The 24802-nt window shown below is 31.6% G+C and overlaps 1 protein-coding gene across 1 annotated transcript; it reads left to right on the forward strand.

Moving 5' to 3' along the window:
- Positions 1-13834: 13834 nt before the first annotated feature.
- On the forward strand, positions 13835-19762 carry LOC117167885. Its single transcript, XM_033353123.1, has 4 exons — positions 13835-14067; positions 16538-16930; positions 17083-17224; positions 18798-19762. Exons 1-4 carry the CDS (start codon positions 14034-14036, stop codon positions 18952-18954), a joined length of 726 nt encoding a protein of 241 aa, XP_033209014.1. The 5' UTR covers positions 13835-14033; the 3' UTR covers positions 18955-19762.
- The last annotated feature ends 5040 nt before the right edge of the window (positions 19763-24802 follow it).

Consider the following 24802-nt stretch of genomic DNA (forward strand, 5'->3'; position numbering starts at 1 on the left):
GCAGAAATTTGAAGATCTTTGAAGATTTTTAAATCAAAACAACAGATTTAATCAAGATTTCTGAAATATTTTAAAGAAATCATAAGGTTTTTAAAATATTCTTATAAAATTCTCAAAGATGTTCTAAACGTATTTACCAATCTAAAATTATCGTGTTTCACATCCAATGTATCAGGACAAAACAAATTATCCGAAAGCATATCATTCAAAAAGTCTAGTGGTATATTAAAAGAAATCCCGAGTCGAAATATAGGCCCTACTTTCACACTCTTCACGCTAATATTTGTGGGGGGCTAAGATTGTAAAGTAGAGGATCTTCCCATACGATTTTTGCCCCTACTTTGGCGCTCTTATGGGCACAAATTTCTAAATGTTCCATTTGGTGCGTCAAAATAGAGGCTTAGTTTTTGTTTCTAATTTAACGCTCCACACTCTAACTTCCTGTACAGAATAAAATAGTTTGGCGAAAAATTAACAAAAGTAGAGCAAGAAGAAGAAATAGTAATATTGGCGTAATCTTTCAAGTTATTTTGCACACGGTAAAAAATATCCATTAAATTTTCTAGAACTAATCCTATAGTAGAGGATACGCAGGGTAGTTTAATAAAAGTTAAAATCGTCTTTGTTTTACGTTGGGTTGAACTAGTCCCGAAACTATAGAGAACTGTTCTGTAAAATTATAATCGATATTTCGCCGAACCCTATAAGCTTCGCATTCCTAACACCTAAGGTCTGTCGGCTAGCCTAGCTTGACGTATGAAAAAAGAAATCAGAAATATAATCTAGGACTGTGCAAGGCCATCTGCAAATTTTTGTGACCTATTCTGTAAAAAATACTGCTACGCTCATAATAATATATGCACTAATATTTTAGATTGTAGAAATATTGCAAATTATTATTGTATATTTTATGTGATTGAACAATATGTATACTAAATCCAAAAATATTCCAAGATATTTTTAAAGATTTAAAAAAATTCAATATAAATTTTCAGAAATGTAATAAGTTGTAAAGGATTTTCACAAATTTCTGAAGATTTCAAAAGATTTAACAGAGTCTAAAGAATTCAAAAACATTATTTATATTTGAAAATTACTTTGAAATCTTAAAGCACTTTCAAATTCGAAACTTTTGAAATTCGATTATAAACTTAAAACGCTTTTAAATCAAACAACTCCCGTAACATCCCTTGAAACTTCTGAAAATCCCTTTAAATACATAAAAATATTTTTAAATTACATGAAGAACCTTAAACTCTTGAATTTTTTTAAATTATTCAAAACACATTTTGTTGCTTTTTTAAATTCCTTTAGAGAGTTTTTAAACTATATTAAATCGATTAAAATGGCACAAAGTCACTAAAAATCTCTTGAACTCCTAAAAAGTATTTTAAAGTCTTCAAAAAATCTTGAAAATTCTTGAACTTTTTGGAATTCTGCTCAAATCTTTTCAAATTCTTTAAAATTACTTGAAATCTTTTGAAATTCATTTATAAACTTTAATCTTTTTTAAATTAAAAGAATTTTTTAATCCCGACAAATTATTTTGAAATTCATTAAAAGCCTTTTAAAAACGTAAACATAGTTTCTAATGACACGATAATATATAAACTCTTTTGAAATTTTTTGAAATCATTTTAAATAATTTGGAGTCTTTAAAAACTTGTAGAGCGCAAAGGAAAATTTAGGAATATGTAAAAATATTTGAGATTATAAAAAATATCAAGAGTATTAAGAATATTTAAAGAATATGTATATGGGAATATTTAGTGAATGTATCAGGTATATTGAAGTGATCGACCCCTCAACACATACAAATAAATTGGTTTAAAAATATGACATTTTAAAGAAACCAATTTTTATTTTAAGTACATGCTACATTCAAATCTTTGGTATGTATTTATAACCATTGGCGATCTTATTAATAGTGGTTACAGTAAACTGTAATCAACGTCGGTTCTTTGGAGAATAACGTACGAATAGCAATAATCGCTGACCGAATCCATTTGAAATCAGCAGGGACCAACACTTGAAATCGCAGAATCTCTCGAGAGCGAAATATGTTGTTTTTAAAAGGAAATTATACTTTTTTCATCTTTTAAAATTTTTAAGGAAATTAGTTGAATTTGTGAAAGTTTAATTAGCAATTTAAAAATGATTAGTTTTTATGTGATTTAAATTCAACACAAATGATTGAAATTTCAAATGCTTTGAATATAAAAAAGTCTTTTCATCATAATTTTCAGTGAACATAAATTTTGTCAGTTTAAATCGAAGTTCGAATTCTTTAAGTTTCAAGGTTCTGGAGTAGAATTTTTTTCCATTGTTAATGTTTCCCATTTGAAATTATTATTTAGTTTGAAAGTTTGTTCAGTCTAATTCAATTCATGCATTGATTTTATAACAGTTAGCCTAATTAGCTTGAAGTTCAAATTATAATTTTGTTCTGTAATAACAATTTCAAAAGCTTTAACTTTGAAAGATTGAATTTAGTTTTTAATATTAAATTGTCAAATATTGATCGCTTTGAATTTGTAATTGTGCAAATTCAAAAGTTTGCAATTTTTAATTATTTAATTTTGAAGGCCTTCAAGTATAAGTAATTTTCAATGATCCAATTTTAAAATATTCAATTTTTAAGGTTTTAACATTGCCCTATTTTCCAAATTTGTTATTTGAAATCATTCAATTCCGTGATTCTTCAATTCAAAAGAACATTCTGTGAAAGGAAAATCTAATCCTTTAGAATCTGTGTTAACTAATTTGGAGTTATTTTTTATGATACAGGAAAAACTCAATAAAAAAGATTTGTATCTTTCTTACATTTTTTTTTGAAGTTTCTTCTCGTGTGTTTGATACCTTGGGGGGGGGGGGGGGGGGGGGGGGGGGGGGTGGATCTGGGTTCTTTATAACTACCTTTAAAATCTTAGGGCTGGTTTGCATTTTTCTTTCGCTTGCAGCCACAAGATTAGGGCAAACTTCTTTCCTCTTGAAGCCATTTCGATGTTATCACTTTAATATTTATTACTTAAAACCAATTAAACTGTTTCTTTCACAAACTGTGGTGATGGAATTTTAGAGAAAACAACAAAGTATCTGTCACGAGGGCGCATGCATCGAGGCAACGACGCCACATATTTTATGCGTTAAAATTTAAGAGCGTTAAAAGAGAATTTAGCAATTTTACGGAGAATATTGAGCTTTAAAGAAGACATAAGTAAAACTCAAGAATATAGAGGCAATACTTTCAATGTAGGGGCTGAAGCTTATACAGAAGCAAAATAGAATGAAAATATCTGGAGGAGTGGCTACGTAGGAGCTAGTAGAATAATCAGCCACAAAGTAGGGACAATACTTGTACTTGGAGCGTCAAACTAGGGCCTATATTTTGGCTCGGGATGTTATCTTCTCAGTTCCACGGTTCGGGAACTTAATAACATTTTTTTATGAGTCTTATTACTGATTTATTTATTACTTGTTTCCAAAGCCGCAGCCAGAAAAAATGTTCGTGGGGTGATATACAGGAGAAAAAAAATCGTGGGTGGATATGCAGATTTAGTAGTCAAAGTAATTTAAGAAGGTATGCATTTTCGATTTTTCAGATATCCCGAAATGAAAAATAAAATGAGTGTTAAAATTTTTTAAATTAAAATTCCTTGGAAATATACGAATGTTTTCACCTTTCTGTTTTATATATTCTACTGTTTTAGCTAGCAAAATAAATGTGTCATTGGAACAAAATGACATACTAATACGGTGAAGCTAAATCTTTAAAAAAATCGAAACATAGTCGTGTTTTATATCAAATTAATCATTAATGGACGTACAAGTATAATATGAAATCATATTTCGAATTTAATGATTCATTAAAGAACGCTATTTAGAATTAGCGCATCAGGCTGGCCAAAGAACGCTCCCGCGAGTTTTCTTCTCTGCTATCGCATTTCTGTCATATTCCTCAGAAAACCCGAGGCTGGAAACGAAGACAGGCGCTACGAGACGAGGAAGAATAAGTCGGGACAAAACGAGACGAGAAATACCGAGACAAGCAGGTATGTCTCGACCCGTCTCGTCTCGTTTCTCGGGTTTTCTTGCTCAGTAGCAACACTGCTCTCTCCCCTCCCTCTCTCTCTATTGCTCGCTCTCGTTGCCTCTGTCCTTGGCTCTGATACACATACCAGACATATTAGCAGGGTATAGCGGCGTGCGCTATTCTTAAAGGTGTTTCGTACACGAGCTAACTGTTTTCAATACAATTGCAGTGAAACTCTTCTATAGCGCCGATTTTGGGGTTTACGGTAGGTGAGAACCAACTCATTATAGCTTGCTCCGCTTTTGCTTTTTCACGTCTGAGCGCTCGCCTGAGTGAAAATTGTAGACCCGCGCTCCCCACGCATCACCTGTTACACCTAGCTGCGGCACGGAGTTAACTCTCAGAATGGCTGTAGAAGGGAGGGCTATTGAAGGGTTTCACTGTACTTATTTATTTCGAACGTACTCCTAAATCGTCTAAATAATTCGAATAATGTTCTAACTATTTTTGATATTGAAAGAGTTTAAAGGAAAACTACTTCAACTTAAATCATATGAAGTTATCACTTCTGCCGGGCGTCCCACGACGGCTCACGTTTTTTTTTTGTCATGAAGGTCTCGAACTCAATCATTTTTTAAATACTCGAGATCAGGAGCGTCGAAACGATACTGAAAATATGTTCAAAAATATAAATTTAGGATAAATCTTAGGCCCACACGGCTCCGACGCCCCTGCTCGCGATTAAAAAGAAAAAAATGATCAAAAATGATTAATGGACCGGAAAATATAATCTATGTGTTCATTTCCTAGAGGATATCTAGTCCTGGTGAAATTAAATTTTGCTTGAATGCTGATTAGATTAATTGGGGATTACGAGGTTTTAAAAGAATGAAAATAATTATTAAAGGCAACTTGGAAAAAAAAGAATATTGTATGAAGAAAGCACGTATCCTATACTAAATTAAAATTACATGGGATGATTTCATTGAGATCTTTGTTTTGATTTTACATAAAAATTTGAAAATTTGAAAAAAAAATACTTTTCATCCAATGTATCATTTTTACATCGATTTGACTCTCTCTAAATTTGAGTAAGTTGAAATGTTTACTAATTTCAATTAGTAGCACAATTCTAGGTATGATTCAGTATTTATTACTGATAAATTAGTCATTCTTACTGACCAATTAGTAGAAAATAACTGTTTCAGAGCTAGAATTGAGCCACTGGTTGAAATTAGTACATTTTTTACCTAATTTAAATTGAGAATTGATATAGTGCACCATGTCTTTTTGAGTAGCATATGCAAGTTCATACATTCTATCTTCTACAAAAAGTCTCAGAGGCTTTTTCAGTGCATTTAAATTTATCTGGTTTAATTCATTTTTTGAGTGAACTTTCATTCACGATTTATTAAAAAAAATTATTATCATGTAAAAATTTTCTACAGAAAAATAGTATATTTCTTAAAAATAAAACCTTTTATACACATTTTTTCACGATTATTACTTTGTGAAAAAACCGACCAAAAATGTAAATCGCGCGAATTTTTCATGATTTCCGTCAGAAAATGAAATACATCTTAAAAATGTGAATTGAAGAAAAAAAATACTAGATCTTAATAAGTTACAGATTTCTTCTGAAAAAACATTTTTTATGTATTAAACTGCTAGAGAATGACAATAATTTTTACGATAAAAATAAAAGGTTCCTTGCATTTTTATCATTTATAAAGAAATACGTTAATTTTCCGTAATTTACTTTTAGAATATGCTTACAGATCTTGAAAAACTGCATCTATTTTGTGTAAAACATTTTACTTCACAATAAATAGTTTTAAAAAACAATTTAATTAATAAAAATTTTGATTTTCGTTTTTCTTTTTAAATTTTCTTCGTGAGGATGGTTTAGAAAATAATGTCCACGTGAACAATTATTTTCTCTACTTTATCTCCATTTAAAAATTAAATGTACTAACATATACGAATTCTATCAATTTAGATAAGATAAGAAATTCTTGGTTCATAGGCATTGGTTGTAGCGAAAAGCTTTGAACGCAAAATAGTTATAGTTTTTCAAGATCTTTAAGCTCTTTATAAATTATCATTATGAAAAATTAATATCTTTTTTCGCTTGCTAGTTTAAGCGGGCCTAAGGTGCGCAACTCTTGGTTCTCGCGCTTCGCGCTTGATAACATATTTGTCTCGCGCTTTGCGCTCTATGATGCATGCACATCGCGCTACGCACTCGGTCTTTAAATTTACCCTAAACTTGAGCGCAATCCTTTGAAACTTAAAGGCCTAAACATCAACAATTTTTATTTGTTGATTCTGAATTCTCTTTTGTTAAAGCTCCTTCGGATTTAACGAACACATTCTTATCACGTCTTTCGGGCTTCTAACTCGATTTCGTCGAAAATGCGTACTTTTCTACATTATGTTCAACTCTATTATATCAAATATATATTATATTTATTTCTGTACTTCGGTCTAGGGCTGTTTATTCAGACATTGCAAAATAAACTACAAATTTTATTTTCAATGTCCAATTATAAAATTTTTTTCTTATTTTTCATTAGATTTTATTCTTAACCACCCTGAAAATTGTATATCATTTCAATAAATTTATATTATTACTAATTATAATATGCATTAGTATTGGGACAAAAATATTTTTATTGTATTATTTTTATCACTGAAAAAATGCGCGTCCCATTGAAATAAAAATTATTATTAAAAATTTGATTGAAACGACTCGTTTTTCCAAAAAGTTAACTTTTTGTTTTTAATATATTTTTATAACCAGATTTTATTATAAACTTATAGATATTTTTTGATTGAACAACTTTTGGCTTTTAATTTTTTTCGTCTCTTGTTTAATCTTTTCAAAATTTTTATTAAATTTTATTAGATTTTTTTTGAATAAACAACTGTTGCCTTTTAATTTTAGCTCGTAGTTTATGTAGCGTTTTTCAAAAAGTTGAATTTTTTCATTCTGAATGTTGTTTATTACAAATAAAACACAAACTGTGGATCATATAAGAACGTAATTATTAAAAATTTGCAATTTTTTTTGGATAAACAAGTTTTGTTTCATTATTATTATTTTTTGTAGCTTGTGCCGTTAGCCTAAAAATTAATTAACTTCGTGTCCTGTATAAAAGTGCTTAATGCATAGATTGAACGTCAAATGGAATTTTTTATTTATAATTTTTTTTTGTACGATCAGAATGTTAATTTTCAACTTTTCGACAAAATTTAAAAAGTTGTTATGATAATCGCTTGAAGCTCTAAAAAGCAACGTTATTCTTCTGCTGACTTTTTTCTTATAATAGGGATAAATTTTTATAGTTTCCGAGTACTGTGAATAATTGTATATAGTATTTTTAAATTTCAAAAAAATGGTCTTAAATATTTTGAAAATGGCATTACTTTTTGAATTTTCATCCAAAATAGCTGGTTAACAAACTCGTTCTTTCTTTTCAAGCCTAAAAAATTGTGCCAAAGCAGAATCCATTCTGATCAATCTTTCGAAAGTTATCATGCCTACACGATACAGACTAGAGACTACAGAATACAGACACCATTGTAAAAATTGCTTTTTCTGACTATGGGGACCTCAAAACGTGGAGATTTGATGAAAACCGACAAAGTGAAATTTTATATAAAACCAATACCTTCTCATTAGGATAAGAATGTAATAAAAATACAGAGAATTTTTTATTTTCATCTCGAAAACTATTGTAAGTCTTAAACTATTGACTACAGGAAAGATACTTTTCAGCATAAAAGTGTAATTTATTGAGATAAAAACTTTTTCGCTACAATATTTTTCCCTGAAGTGAATACTTTTTAAGGCTAGTGCTTCTTTTACCCAAAATCCTGAAAAGTCCAATTTAATTTGATTTTACTTAATTTTTTAGATAAATAATGACTTCACTAAAAAACATTCTTCACAAAAAAATTGTATTTTTACCAAATACACCATGGACCTGAAGAATTTTTTAATATGAAATCAAAATTTTCCAAATAAATGATAAAAACCGTGAAAATGGAGGTGTTTTTAAGAATGCATTACATCTCAAAAATAAAAATGAACATTAAAGTCTTTTAGGCTCTTTTTCATAAGGCAGAATGTACAAATTCGCATATGAAATTCACACATAAAGTTTGGAATATAGCAATTATATCGATGTATAAATGGTGAATTTAAGCAAAAGTAGCTTTATCAACCTTTCATATATTTATGTAAAAGCAAGATTTTAATAAAATTATTTTCGTAGAATTTTCATTTCATATTACTTTACGCAGTAACTTTATTAAATTGGTGATAGGAAAAAGTAGAAAAGTAAAATTAGCCGAAACCCGTGCAGAAATTGCCCTATTTTGGCCCATTGTACAATTATCGCTGTCAAGATCCAACCTAGTTTTTTTATTTAAAAAAAAAATAAATTATGGTAGGGCACAAACGAGAGACAGGCGAAAGGGAACTTTTATTGCCAATAAACTTTTCGAGAAAACACGTTAGAATCACGTGATACCCGTGTAGAAATTCAAATCGGAAACTAGTCTGGTTTCCAACCATTTGACCCCACTTACAGTCGGGTCATCTGATTAGCCCCCGACCAGTAGCGTCACGGTAGATTCGGCGGGGGCTATTCAGGTTATCCGACTTATCCTAGTCGCGGTCTGATCAGGTACTAGTAGGGGTCATATGATAATACATCCGTATGGAATATTAAACAAGCCCCCAAAAATTTGTGGAATATTCCCTAAAAGTTTGTCCAAATACTTATTATTTACGGAAATGTGCATAAACATTTTTTTAATATTTAAAAGTGCTAAAATTTACCCAAGATTTAATGGGTAACATATCCTACGCTTAAAAATGCATAAATTTATGTAACTAAAATTCCACAAAATTGTGGAAATATTAATAAAAAAAAGTTCAGCTGGAACGCAGTAATGAAAGAGATTCGCTCTGGAGGAACCGCCATGTTGGCCACGGTAGTCTCTACTCCCGATAATTATGCTTTGTTACTTGTGGACTGCTGTCTTAAACACTCGACGCGTCATTTCTGTTGCGCGAGAGGCGGCACGTCGCGCCCTTGCGGATTTTCTTTAAAGCTACCAGTCCAGAACCGCCAGACTAAAATGAAGGAGGTAACGAAATCTGAACTGTACCATGCTGAATAGTTTACAACTAGTATAATGCTCTTTACTGATCAATCAAAAACTTTTTCTCCTTCCAATTTCAACTACCTGAAGGATTAGACTTTATTGACATATGGCAAACCTTTCAGATCAATTAAAAAATAAGCATCTATACAAATTTAGAGTCTTATAACTTCCGGGGGACTTTTCACCTATATCAATATGTATCTTTTGCAATATGGATTTTCTTAAAATTCCTACTAAGGTATTTATAAATGTTCCTAGAAATTCGCAATTTTCTAAAAAATACTACAAAAAATAAGATTACGTCTTTTTGTAGATTTTTATTGTTGTTTTTATAAAAAGTTGATTTTCGTACAAAATTATTAACTAAATAATTATGTATTAAAAATGTTTAAGATTACTTTAAAATGAATCAATCTTTCCTCCAAAAAACTGTGCAAAATTATTGTTAAATATATTGTTAGTGTTTTAGAATAAAAAAATCATTACTCTTTTTTAGATATTACCTCATTTGATAAAAGCTCGCTGAAAACTCATACATAAGAATAACCCGACCAGAGCCCCACTAGTTTCCGACCAGAGCCTGAAGATTACCCCCACGGAAATTAGTGAAAAAAAGGCCAACCAGCCCTTGACCAACCACCGACCAGGCCTTGACGAAAATTTTGACAACAAAAAGCCTAACTAGTCCCGGACTAGACCCCGACTGGGTACTTTGTCAAAATTAATAACCCGACTAGCCCTCGATTAGTGCCCGGCTTGTAATAGGGCCAAATGGGGTTATTTCCACACGGGTATATTCAGGGTAAATGTTTTTGGGATCGTTAAATCACAATTTGAAGTTGGATTTTCAAAATTCTGAATAACGGACCCAATATGGCGGGCATGAATGATTAAAAACGATTGGGTCTTCATAATACGTATTCCCTGGTGGAAATTTATGTCGGGGGCTGGCCATTCTACGGCTAGAGAGCCCGGCTTTAAGTCGGGAGCTGGCCGGGGTTTCTGGTCGGAATCCGACCAGTTTCGTTATGCTGCGCTGGCCAGCGTCCGACCACGGAGCATGGCCGGGAGCTGGCCAGGGAGCCCAACCGTAGCCTAGGCAAGATCAATTTATTGCTTTACTAGATTTAAATGATTCGGGATTCAATTGTATGAAGAGCATCAGTCACGGAAATAGGGGATCAATTTGATTAATTTTTACAGTAGAATTGGAGCGTGTCAATATATGAAATTCCACATGCCCAGCACACAAACAACATTAACTATTTTCACTTAGTCATTGAGAGACAAAAAAGGTATTTAAAAAATAAATATTAAATGATTGCGAGTATTTTGACATTAAATATGAATAGTCCTGTTTAGAGTAAATACATATATTACATTTTTAAATATTATATTACAAATAAAATTTATAACGCTACGGGGTATCGAATCTACATATCTATACCTAAATCTAACGCCTAGCAGTCGAGAGTGCTAACCACTGCGCTAAACTGACAAGTTGTAACTCGTTGAATAAGCCATTCTCATAAGATACAGTTCAGAAAAGTTAAAGTACCAAATTTTAAGTTTTCTTTTTCTAATTATTTATTATTATCCGGCGTTATGTAAATATAAAATACACAAACTTTTAACAGGAACATCAATGAAATAATTTTTAAATAAATAATTCAAATCGATTACAATTTTTCTTCGCTTGATATTTTGTTTTTTTTCCGCTGTCGACTATTTCACAACTTCTTACAATAACAGGAAATGTAATTTTTTATAAGCATTTAAAATTTTTAACAACCAAACTCAGAAATTTAATCGTGAATGTTGAAAATTTCATAATAATAAAATTTTTAACTTTCGTGTAAGGTTTGATTTTTAGGTGTTTTATACTATTTTACAATCTTTAAGATTGATATAAAATGTAATTTTTTTTCTAAACATTTGCAATTTTTCATAAAGATGGAACTTTGAATTTTTTTCTCAAAAAAAAAAAAAAAAAAAACAGTTCGAATTTCAAAAAAGTGTCATCGATTTTTTGTCACAAAGTGCATGGTTTGCAAGTCTGAACTTATAAAACCTTAAAATTTGTGGTGTCAAAAAGAAATTGAGCCAATATTTCCGCGCGTGGAACATCCATGCGGCTATACGCATCCATTTCTTAATGAAATCAGAAAAAGTAATTAAGTTACAAACAAAGATTAACAATTTTATTATTTCCAATCAGCTCCCGGCCAGCTGCCGTCTGAGCATTCGATCATAAGATTTGTCCGATCAGAGCCCAGCCAAGCCCCGACTGGGGTTTTGACATAAATTTTGCCTAGCGAGTCTCCGACCAGCGCACGGCTAGGCTCTTAAAAAACAAACATAGACCGGTCAGTCCCCGACCAGAAACCTTGTTGTACCAGAGCTAACCTGGACTATTTTGACTAATTTGACTATGGTCAAGATTTTTTTAAATTCATGGCCGCCATATTCGATATCCATTTTGAATTCTGAAAATCCAACAGCAGATTTCAATTCATCAATTCCATGAATCTAATCATGCCCTATTTTTATCAAGATCTGAGTTTTAGTAATTCAATTCAGACATTTTTAATTTTGAAAATCCAACATAAAATTTGAAATTAGGGAGCCCAAAAACCTAAGTCTCATCAATTTGATCAAAGTCAGAACATTTTTAATAATACACGTCTGCCATATCAGATCTGCGAATTTTAATTTTTAAAATCCAACAACAGATATGCAATTAATGAGCCATTTTGAATGTAAAAAACACAACATTAAATTATTAATCAGTGACCCCAGAAACCTGAGCATCCCCAATTTGATCAAGGTCCACACATTTTTTTTCATTTATGTCCGGCAGATTGAATCTTCCACTTTTAATTATGAAAATTTAACAGCAGATTTCGTTTCAGCGATTGCAAAAATCAAATAAATACCTATTTTATAAAGATCTAATCATCTTTGATCATTCATGTCAGCTATATTGAATTCGCCATTTTTCATTTTAACCCATGAAGTCCCAAAACGAAGAAATTTCTCCCTTACGTTTGAGCTTGAATAATTTTATAAAAAAGTCAAAGCATTTATTGTAAAATACTTTTTCCTACTATTTTCGGGTATGCTCTACACGGTTTAATGGTTAAAAAACGGAAAATATTGATTTTCAATTAATAATTAACAAATTAAAAAAAATTCCCTTTATTTTAAGAAATATTTTTTCTCAATAAAAAAACAGAAGGGGAAGGAACTTTTTGTACGTACGTAAACGTACACAAACGTACACAGAATGTATGAACTTTTCAAATCCGTTGAGTTTTTTCATCTACGATTTTTTTTAAACAAAATGGCGGCCAAAAAACGGAAACCAAAAATTGTTAATTTCGTTTTCTCGATATTTTTTGTGATTTTTTCGCTCAAGTCATTTAAATATGTAATTATTTCAGTAAAACAGTATTTGAGTACGTTATTTTTAAACAAAATAAAAATATCTAGTGTTAGATGGATAAAGTCATGATGTTTAGATTATAAAAAAATCATTTTATTGCTGTTTTACGTCATTTTCACATCAAAATCCAATTCAGTGAGTGAAATATCGTTTTTTTCCAACGATTGAGTGATTCATTGATATTATTTTTATAAAATTAAAAGTTAATATTTACTGATATACAATTTTACATGACTCGGCTCTGTAACACTAAAGTTGAAGCATAATAATTGAAGTACAGTGAAACCGCTGTTATATCCTTTCTCACTTATATCCTCTCGCGCTTATATCTCTGCAGAACTCTCATTTATGTCCGCTTAGCATACCCAAAAATAGTAGAAAAGAGTATTTTAAAATAAATTCTTTGCCTTTTTTTATAAAATTATACAAGCACAAACGTAAGAGAGAAATGGCTTCGTTTTGGCATTTAATAGATTAAGAATCAGAAATCAGATTTTAAATTCGCGACCCCAAAAACCTAAGGATCATCAATTTTATCAAGGTGAAAAAATTTTTTAATGATTAATGTCCGCCATATTATATCCGCCATTTAACATTTTAAAAATCCAATATTAGATATTAGTAGGAAATGCTTCAGAAAAACTGGAAAGGCCCTGAAAAGTTTTCCATAAGTAGGGAATAATCTGAAAAAACGTTACCTGCTATGTGTGGCCTTCGCCTGTTCACCCGACCAGGGTTGCAACAAAATGAGGGGAAACTGGTCAGTTCCTTGCCAGGCCCAAATTTAAAGTTTTGAACGGGAGAATCGAGTTTTTGAAAAAATCACGTATTATGATTCGAAAAATCTAATACTTCGTTTTTAGTTGTAATTAAAAAAAAATATTGGAAATGAACCATATACAAAATATCAATTTTAATGCCGAATTAAAAAAAGTGTATTATTAATAAAATTTGATGAATTTTACCATAAATATAAAATCTGAATATTAAAGTTCATGTATTAGAATGCGAATGACATAATAACAAGGGGGACTTTACGTCACAATAGATGCTAAGTATGCATCATGCCTAGATTTAATGTACTACTTGTTTAAAATCATAAGTCTCGTTGAAAAATGACTCTTCTATGTACAACTCATGGTCTTCTTAAGTATTAATTCTGAGACGACAATATCGACTCAGCTTTCAGCATGAAAAAAAAACTGAGATAACCTTTTATTCCGCTGGATATAAAATATCAGTGTCATAATAAAATCCAATCCAGTTTCATCTATGTCAGTTGGAAATCATCCTCGAGTTACATTGCAGTGAATCGTCTGAAGTGTCTTCAATTGTAATATTAATTCAGTTTTTTTTGGAAGCATACTGAGATCTAAAATGAAGATTCTTCTTATTGCTCTTGCGCTTTTTGGTAAGTCTGAAAGATTTATAATTTTATAAATATAATTTTTTTTAGTAAAAATTTGTGATTTTTTTTTAATTTTTCCTTTTTGTACTTAAAAAATGTACAGTACTCGGACTTTCTTGAAAAAATGACTCCTGTGGACAAATTATGAGCCGCTGAATTCGAATTTCCTTTGAATAGTGCTAAATACAAAGCACTTTGAGTGAAATAACCCAACATTATAATGTTAAAAATTTCTCAACATATACATTTCTTATATGTAAAAAGGACTCGAAAATGTTGACAAATAAGTTATGACTATTTAGGGTATTCATTTGAAAAGTTAGTTTTTCATTTTTTTTAAATTTTCCATAAACAAATAATGTATTCATTAAAAAAAGATTCTATAATACATTCATTAAAAGGTTTGGACCCAGATAAGCCTTTTTCTACTTACACTTTTTTGTTCGTTTAACCGTTTTCATGTTATATTTTCATTTAAAAAAACGTAATTAGCCCCAAAATTGATTTAATTGCATGCAGATATATCAGAACCTATTAAACCGAAAATTTTTGTAAAAATGTAATTTGCTTCTCAAGATACATACTACATGCAGGATAAATAAATTTTCAAATAAAAAAAGTTTTTTTTATTTAAAAGTATCAACACAATTGTTGGTACAATCTTTACAGAGTGAAAGTAAATGAAAATCTATTAGGTATTTTTTATTTTGATCCAATGGACATTCGTTTCCAAAACTTCTAAGATTGAGAATTTATGGAGGCAGATATTTCTTGGTAACTTATTATTAGAACCATCTAAAAAGTTAGCCTTATAATTTAAGTTCCTTATAATTTAGTTAAAGCTAAATATAAATCGGAGCAGATAATTAACTTAAGTTATCTCGTAAACTTAGTTCAGCAGGGCAGTTTTTAATTTATAAATTCGGAGAGATTACGATACCTGGTGGATTATTTTTAATGCGGATTTCTTCAGGATTTTTTTTAAGAAACACGAATTTGAAAGTTTCAAATCGATACCTGGAATGGTTTTCGAGATACAGAGTTTTTTAAGTTAAATTTATTTACTTTTTCATTTTAATATACACAGTTTCTTAATATATATATATTCCGGTAGAATTTTTTGCGAGAAAGCAGAATCTAGAACTTAAATCGATATTTCGACTTTTTTGAAAAAAGCGCATCATTTACATCTTTTAACCAATATCACGAATAATTTTGAAGATATCAATATTTATATATTAACATAATATCCAAGCACGCCCCCTACTATTTTATACCGCTTTTTTGCAGGAGAGTGACTTCGGCGAAACCCACCCTTAAGTCACACCTTTTCCAGTCCCCCTTTTAATATCCATACTTGCCCCTTTCCAGGGGTCAACCTGTTTTCATATCTATTCTCGGGGGTAGAATAACTTTTGGGAAACCTACCCCAGTCACGTCCTGCTCCCTTTCTAGCTATCCTCGTTTTTTATATCCCTTTTTGAAAGTAGAGTGAATTTAGTAATACCCAGCTCACAGCCACAATCTTCCGCCTCTCCAATGGTCCCCCATTTTATTTAAACCTTCGCTTAGGGTGACTTCGATTACACCCCTCTACCTCAGTGGTCTAACCGTTTTTGTATCCCTTCGCGGGGAAGAGTGACTTCCGCAGCACCTCAGCCCCAGTCACATACTTTGTCTTTACAGCCCCCCACCCCCCGTTTTTAATGTTCCTTTTCTGGTTTAGAGTGACTTTCGTTAGATCCAGCTACACAGTGCTCCCTTTACAATTTCTTCTATGTTGTACATCCCTTCTAAGGGTGGAGTGACTTCGACGAAACCCACCCCCACCGTGTTTCTCCCCTTTTGGAGTACTTTTTTGTTTACATCCCATCTTAGGGATGAAGTTTCTTTGTCAATAACCAGCTATAGCTTTCCCCCTTTCCAGGAATCTCAGATTCTCTCATCCTCTGAATCTCAGATTCAGAATTTTCTTTCAGGAATCCCTTCGGAGTCCTGCCGGTTTGTATACCCCTTTTCGGTGGTGGAGTGTCTTCAGCTACCTCCACCCACATCCACACCCTACCCCTTTTCAGCCCCAAACCACGTTTTTTATATCCCTTCTCCAAAGTAGAGTGACTGAGGCCACACTCTTTTGTTTTCATAACCCTTCTCAGGATTAGAGTGACTTCGGCGACACCCTGCAACAGTAGGGTAGCTCAAAAACGATTTTAGATTAAAAAATCAATTTCGTAATGCACATTAAAAAATTACGTACGTTCAAAAAAGAAAGTAAAAGAAAAAGATATCGCAAAAACAATTCAAGATGTCAATTTAAAAGTTTCAGATTTGCGTTTCTCGCAAAAAATCTTGTAAGAATTCGCATCTGAATTTTGTCGCTGTGGATATTGGAAACTCGCCAAAAGCTGAAATATTTTTAGGTTTTAATATATTTTTATGCGTCTAATTTTCATGATATAAATTTATTTTGCAGGCGTCTGGATGTCGGTAGATAGTGCATCTATTATCACACCCGACGCAAGTATATGGTCTAGCAACGTATCAATGACACAGATGCAAAACGAATGCGTTGATAAGATTTCACAGGATGATGATGTAGTGTTCGATATCTTAAATATGAAGTTCACTTTCTTGACCATATTCATCAAAATGACACAGGAAATTAGAAGAGAGAATACGCTGGATTCGTTAGATTCCTTGGTCAACAATAGTTGTTATCCAGCCGTGGACGAGGATAAGCTATATTCTTTGATGATGAACGTCGCCCGACTCTGTTTGAATAAAATTGATGATTTCACTAATGAAGACAGGCAGCTGATTAAAAATAAATTGGAGCGAGTATTCTGCTCTATCTACATGAAACTTGGTAAAGATAAAATTATTTCTAAACTAAATCGACAAAAGAATATATTTAAATAACTAATAAGCCTTAGAAGCCTTTATCTGACACTGCCGATATTTTCAGAAGCTTCTGATTCACATAACAGATTTAATTTTTCAACATGACCATTTTTCCAGCTGCAATCATAACTTTCTCGCCTGATTGCATAAGTAATCCGACAACACTGAATGAAATGTCGAAGTGTGCTCAAGGGAACATTGACGTCGACTCGGAAAAGTCATTCCGGGACTGGTTTTTCGGTGATGCTGAAACTTGCAGGTGATTTATATTTACTTTTTTGAGGAAATAAGTAACAAAAAGGATTTCACACTGCAGCACAATCTCTTAAAATGTATTCTATTTGACGGCAAATTTTACATTCTAGAATTTTTATAGTAAGAAATTATTCATTTTTGAAACAAGATTAAACCCATAACGTTTTAGAATTTTTAGACTTTTCAAATAATTTTTGAGAAATGGCCGATTCCAGCAAGTAATATAAAAAAATTATTAAAATATTAAAAAGTTTTGTCAAATAATAACCCAGAGTTATTGTTTAAGAATCTTTAGTTAATTTCATCAAAGCCAATAAGGAACTTTTATTAAAAACGACACATTTGTTTAGTAAATTATAAAAAATTATGAATTGATATCTAACACCAAATTATCGAAGGTAATATCCCTTTGGTTTAGCTTGTTTAAGAAGTGAGAAATTATTATTTAGTAATCTATTATTAAAACAAGAGGCATTTTTAGCATACATGCTGAAGGGTGGCACGCCAAAAGGAATCAACACACATTTGGTACATTATCAGTAGACAGCAAAACATTTAATAAAATATAATTTGCAGTTTAATTAAAAACTGAAAACTGAATTTCTAGTTTTATGATTTTTATGAAAAAATTCAACCAGTTTTGAGTAAGTGAACGATAAGATTTTATTTTGTAAATAGGAAGCTACCTACTACCTAAGACGCCAATGAAAAATGGATTTACTCAAAAACTTCGCTTTATAGAAAGATTTTGCTTTCGGATTCAGATACAAAATCTATGTAAAGTAGTCATTTTTCGTCTCGGTACTATTCGTAAATTTGTTTAGAGGTTTAAGATTTTTTTTTTACCTTTTTGAAAAAATGAGTTAGATAAAGGTTTTTTACTGCAGATGTGTATTTAAATAATTTACATTTTTCGTCTTAATAATATCCTTTTCAAAAAAATGTTAGTTGATTCGTTTTTCTGGGCCACCCATCAAATGGTATTTATCTTTCACAATTTGAATGTATATGTTTCTATACATAGAATTTACACAAAATTACACATACATAACTATTACAAATATCATTCATTTTAAAAACACCACTTCATTTTACTCCTTTAATTATACCAAATTTAAAATTCTGTTATCTGTTTGATACTTCTGAATCTTAGTTTTGATAAGTTTCTTCATTTATTACAAATACTTTCGAATAAATAGGATAAATTTCTGCAATGTGGCTCCTTGGGAGAGAATTTATTTTGAAATTTATTTTCATTATTTAATAAAAAAATTATTAGTGCATTTTCAAAAATCTGCTTCGGTAATTTTATAAAACATTTTTTAAGTTTTAATTTTAAAGTAAAAATCAAATTCGTTGACGCAAATTTAATTTGTCAATGGAAACTACATTTCTTTTCACTGTGGGATGCCTGTGTAGCCTAGTATTCAAAGCAAGTAAACGACATTTGAGAGCCTCGAGTTCAAATCCCGACACAAATAAAGGTGTTATTTTCATCACGGATGATTTTATAATGACAAAAAATAACATAACAAATTATAAATAAGTTAATATTAAAATATGAAACTTTGTTTCAGGAAACAATCGAATGTTTTGGACTGCGTAAATCAAGCTGTAAAAGGGCAATGCACTGCCGCTATTTCCGAAAAAATCGAATCCACATTGTACGAAGCTCGAAGTATTATGGGATGCGAATCTGAACCGAATTCTGTTGACGTTATTAATTCTTTGTAGTAATAGAACTTATTTAGTAACATTTTTTATAATTAGAATTAAAATTATTGACTCTTGTCCACACCAAATGAGATATCTATATGTAAATTTTGAAAAGTAAGTTAAAACAAATACTTTCTTATGATTATAAAAATTTAGTTGCAGGCAATATCTCAGGTTGTGATGTTAACTATTTGATTTTATTAAAAAATGTCGGTAAGATTGGTGTTTACATCTAATAAATACCAATGGAGTAAGACTGCGCTGCGATCTACACTAAAGATAATCAATAACTAGTTATACTCTATGGTAAAAAACTGGCAGTCGCTAACAGACTCCGTAAGTAAGTTTGCTAAGCAGCGATGTAAGTACCTCATCAGCAGTCGGCAATGTTGAAGTTTTATTTATTTTTATTTTTTTATTTTCATTTTCCTACTTTGAAGATTTAATTCTAAAATGATCTGAAACAAAAAAAATGTAATCTGTTTTAAAATATCGCAAAAAGTTTGAATGCGTCACTCATTCTAGAACCGTATCATTTTTTTAAAGATTTCTAAAAAATTCAAACACATATTCTGCGAAAAGAAAGTTTTTAAAGTTGTTTTTTATGATCAGCTTTGTTTAATACAATAATGCAATTAGGTATTTAAAAATAAACTTATTTGAATTTTGTAAACGGTTTTGTAAGACCAATCCGTCTCTCTTTTAATTATTTGTTTGACGTGAGACCTACATATATACCTGAATCATTATTATTGTATATTTATGAATGAGGAAAATAATAGTGAAGTAGGATGTTACGTTGTCAAAATAAAAAAAATTATTCATATTTACAGAATGGTACATTTTGTATCGAGGGCGTACAAAAGGCTATTTTGACGAGTGTGTACTGGCCGCCCGAGCAAAGCCAGACCGAAAATCACACAAGACAAAATTGCCCTACGACCTTGATGCACACTATACATTTTGTCCTACTCTGCTCGAAAACAAGCATGCGAAGCAGGTAAGGAGATTTTTGTGGGCACGACCAGGCAGATGCGTTTTCCCTTTTCAGCTGTTCCCCTTTTTGTTTCCCCTTTAAATGTTCTCAGCCCCCTTTCCAATTTCCCCTTTACCATATTATTTCCCCTTTATCATTTTTTCCCCTTTACTCCTTTCTTATTCCCTCTTACATTTTCCTTTCCCCTTTCCCAATCCCCTTTACTGTTGTTATTGCCCATTTTAACTTTATTCTCTCACCATTTCCGCGTCTCTTCGCCTATTCGACTTTATCAGTTCCCTTTGCCTTTCCACGATTTCCCCTTTCCTCCTTTTTCTTTTACCTATTCTCCTCGTTCCGCTTTAATGTTTCCCATTTCCGCCGTTTCCTCTTACCATTCCTCTTCTCCTTTCCTCTTTCCCCTTTCACATTTTACGTTTCCTCATTTTTTCCTTCCCTTTTCTTTTCCCCTATTCCCTTTTACTCGTTCACTTTACCCTTTTTCCTTTCCCTTTCAACCTTCCCTTCTCATCCATTCCTCGTTATCTTCCACCTTTTTCTCTTTTTCCCATTTCACTATTTCACTTTTTCTTGCCCCCTTTCCATTGTAACCTTTCCCCTTCTATTTTCCCAATTCGCATTTATCGTTTCCCTTTTCCCTTTTTACCCTTTCGCTATTCTCCTTTCTTCATTTCCCCGTTCCCTTCACTCTTGTTCTTTTTCCTATTCTTTAATTTATATTTTATTTTTCTCCTTTCCCATTTTCCTTTCCCTTTTCACTGTTTCTGGTTTCTGATTTTCTTCTTCCATGTTCCCTATTCTCTTTTTCTATTCCCCTCTTCCATTCTACTTTTAACCTTTTCCTTTTTAACCTTTCCCCGTTCCCTTCACACTCTTCCCTTTTTCCCGTTTCCCTTTCCTCTTTTCCCTTTACTATTTTCTCCTTTTCCCCTGCGTATATATTTTATGATAAAAGGTTTCAAAGAAAAAACACTTCAATGTGCATGAATAGCGGGCGTAAAGTTTCATGTTGACCCGGCGGCAAGGTGCGCATGTGTAAAGGCTGGCACTGGGCTGGAAGTGGCCGCACTACGCCTGCTTCACGTGCATGCAATGACGCGTTTTCAAGGGGGGTCGGACAAAAACAAATATAATACATGTTTAAAATCACAATAATTGAGGCAAAATGATTCACATATGCGAACAATTGACTTCTCCACTCAAAAAAGCATCACACTGCGATATCCACTTTACGCTCACAATAAATTATAACCAATTGTGAAAATCTTTCCTTCAACTTGACATAAAACATCAATCTCATAATAAAATCGTATCATATAATACGATCGAAAATAAATCATTTTATTGTCGAGGCTGGACTTTGTGGTGGGCCTGAAGTTATTTCGAATAAATCATTCATTTTTATTTTATTTGATATTTTCAATCTCATGTCTTACCTGAAATACCTGACATTTTAGGCAAAGGATAAGATTCTCCATCAAATCTTGAGGAAAAACTCAACACTTTTTGGTTAGTATTCTAAAAAAGTTTCGACAAAATTCCCTAAATAATATGTATCTGTTTTCACAAAGTCTTAGGCAATATTCAACAAATTTTTGGGAATTTTTCCTATTTAATCTCCGGAAAAATTCCCGACAGTTTATATATTATTGAACACTTCCATATCGAAATTCTCTCATTATATCTTGGGGAAAATTCGCCACATTTTGGTTAACATTCCACAGAAATGGTTAGGGAATATTCTCCACTAAACTATACGGAAGATTCCCCGAAATGTATGGAAATCAGCGTCAACACATTTTTAGGGAAAATTCGCCAAGTAAATTTTTCCAGTGACCTACTGGAATAAAACAGTATGAGACCGCTATTCATAAATCACTGACTCAGATATAATACACTTGTGTCAACGCTTTCTCCAATCATCGAAGCACTTCTGATAATCATTTTGTGGTATAGCCTTGAGTACTTTCAGCGATGCAGTTTTTATCTCCTCAATCGTTGAAAACCGATGTCCTTTCATGGGTCTCTTCAGTTTTGGGAAAAGAAAAAAGTCACTGGGGGCCAAATCTGGTGAATATGGAGGCTGAGGCATGACGGTGGTGCTGTTTTTGGTCAGAAAATCTTTCACAAGCAACGATGAATGAGCAGGTGCATTATCGTGATGCAAAAGCCACGAATTGTTTTTCCAAAGTTCCGGACATTTTTTGCGTATCGCCTCTCGCAAATGGCGCATAACTTGAAGGTAATACTCCTTATTGACCGTACGACCTTGTAGTAAGAATTCCTGATGCACTACGCCACGGTAATCAAAGAAGACAGTGAGCAAGACCTTCACATTTGACCGAACCTGACGTGCTTTTTTCGGTCTTGGAGAGACTCAGGATGCTTCCTTCTTGGAACAGCTTGTACCACTTATACACATTTTTCTTACTCAGAGTAGACTCACCGTATGCAACTGTCAGCATTTCAAGAGTTTTAGAGCACTGGATTCTATTTTCTCACAAAATTTAATGCAAACTCTTTGCTCCATTTTATTCGAAAGAAGAAAATCGCCGAGCACACCAAACCCTTCTAACCTCTAACTTCTTATATGATCATGACGAGTGTACCAACACAATAAAACAAAAAATTTAAAACTTGAATGTACGTAGCCCGCGAAAATTGAAAAGTCACCTTACTTTTTGAACACACCTCGTATATTTTGTGTACAAACTGAGTTATTTATGGTTTCATCATTTTCAGGACTAATTGAATATGATTATTGACTCTTGGTTTACAAGAAAATTATATCTTATTAAAATTATTATAGCGATTATTTGAAAACAATTTAAGGTCTTTTAAAGGTCAAGAAATAAAGTTTTTCCAGTTCTCCTTCTTTACATAAAATAATGAAATAAACATTCGTTATACGTGTAAAAGTGGTCTTTTTCAAATATTTGGGAGTATTTCTTAACCTTTATGAAATCTTTGAATTCATTGAAATTGTGAAATCTTTCACAATCCTTGTGAATTCATTGGATTTTTTCGAAGTATTACAAACCTTAGTAAAATCCTTGAAAATCTTTTGGAATTATTTAAAGCTTTTGTAAAATATTTAAAATCCTTGAAATCTTCGAAATTTTTATGACATTTATTTAAATCCTTATGAATTCTTTGAAATATTTGTAAATTCTTTCTAAAGTCTTTTGTATCAGAATTTTCACCTAAGTTCATCCAAAAAAATTTCAGTTCATTTTTCACCACCAAAATATAAATTTAGAATAAAGTAAATTTTCGACGAAAAAGTTAAAATTTCAAGAACAGAGTAGAATTTTCCGCCAAAATGTAAAACTTTCTGACAAAATAGATTAATTTTACACCAAAAAGTTACATATTTATTTAGGAAAAATGAACTTTTTCTAAAACAGATTAAATATAAATAAAACTTAGAAAAAATAGTTCCATTTTTTATCCAACGGAGATTCCAGTTCACTTTCTAGCACCAAAATAAGAATTGTGAACAAGAATTTCATTTTCTGTTAACTGGTCGAATTTTCAAGCAATAAGTATAAACTTTAAGAAAAATTATTAAGTTTTTAACCAAACAGTTGCATTTTGGTCAACGAAAAATTAAAATCCTACTAAACAGGTGAATCTGTATGTCAAAAAGACTGATGTTTCAGATGCCTTTTCAACACGTGAATATGAATATGAAACAAAAAGTAAATTTTCTACAAAACAGTTGAGTTTTCAGCCCAAGAAGAAGGATTTTTAATAAAATAGTTGAATTTCGACCAAAACAGAAGCAAACGCAAAAAATTAGAAATATAAATCATATACAAGACAAATTACTAAAAAGAGCATATCAAGGTTAACGAAAAACTTTATTTTAAACATTCCCAAAATTTTCTCTGACTATTGATATTCTAAGACCCGAATTTAAAATTATAAATTTCTTAGCCGAGAATCTGTTGTGAACAAAATAAAATAATTTAAAATTTATTCTTCTCGACAGTTATTTGAAGTCATAAAAATTCATTGACCTTATCAAGGTTTGCTTCTAAATCCCTGACTTTTCCTTGAACAATAACCAATAATACTAAGGTAGAAATCGTGCATGTTTGTATTATTTATGTACCTTGAATTTGAAATTTTGTTTGTAAATTATGTCGTGAAGCATGAATACATTTATCGTACAGACACTTTGATTTCACTGGAAAAATTTGATGAACAGAATTAAGTATTTTTAAAACATTGTTTGTCTATTTGCAAACGCTGATGATGCAATGCTGGTTTAAAGTTCACTTCCTGAGCCATCCGTCGATAAATGACGTTTGATTTAACATTCGTAATCACCGATCGTTTGATAATAGCTTTTAAGGAGCCAATAATCTATCAACGTTGGTAAACTATCAACAATTAGTCATTCATCTGCAGTCGGTAATTTATCTGCAGCAAGTAATTTACGAATATTCTATTAAGATAAAGAGTTCTTAAGCCCTCTAAACTATTTTCTATTTCCTTTTTTGAGAGAAACGTAAGATTCTTATATACACATATGTTTAAAATAACCTTTGCGCTCGGCAAAAAGGAGGATGGCTGGATAGACTTCTATCTTCACTTGAATATCCAGACAGTATCAATATCTTGCCTTCACTATATGTGTAGAGCCCGTATAGACATATATCTTGACATTTTTAGTCGAATAAGCTCTTTCTTGAATTGACTGGCTGCATAGACCTACATCTTGCATTTACTCGGCGAATAAAGCTCGTTGTTGCATTTACTGGCCTTACTAATCTTGTATTGAATGGTTGAATAAATCTGGGCCTTGTATTCACTGTCCGGATGAACCTCTATTTTGTCTTGACTAATAGGACAGTATCCCTA

This window comes from Belonocnema kinseyi, chromosome 1 (genome assembly GCF_010883055.1).
Source record: "Belonocnema kinseyi isolate 2016_QV_RU_SX_M_011 chromosome 1, B_treatae_v1, whole genome shotgun sequence".
NCBI classification, from domain to species: Eukaryota; Metazoa; Arthropoda; class Insecta; order Hymenoptera; family Cynipidae; genus Belonocnema; species Belonocnema kinseyi.

Bases quoted from the DNA above. Each gene is read 5' to 3' on its own strand.
- LOC117167885 (XM_033353123.1), top strand. From the start codon at position 14,034: ATGAAGATTCTTCTTATTGCTCTTGCGCTTTTTG. The intron at 14,068-16,537 runs GTAAGTCTGAAA...TTTATTTTGCAG, and splicing joins TATTGCTCTTGCGCTTTTTG to GCGTCTGGATGTCGGTAGAT. The intron at 16,931-17,082 runs GTAAAGATAAAA...CCATTTTTCCAG, and splicing joins CTCTATCTACATGAAACTTG to CTGCAATCATAACTTTCTCG.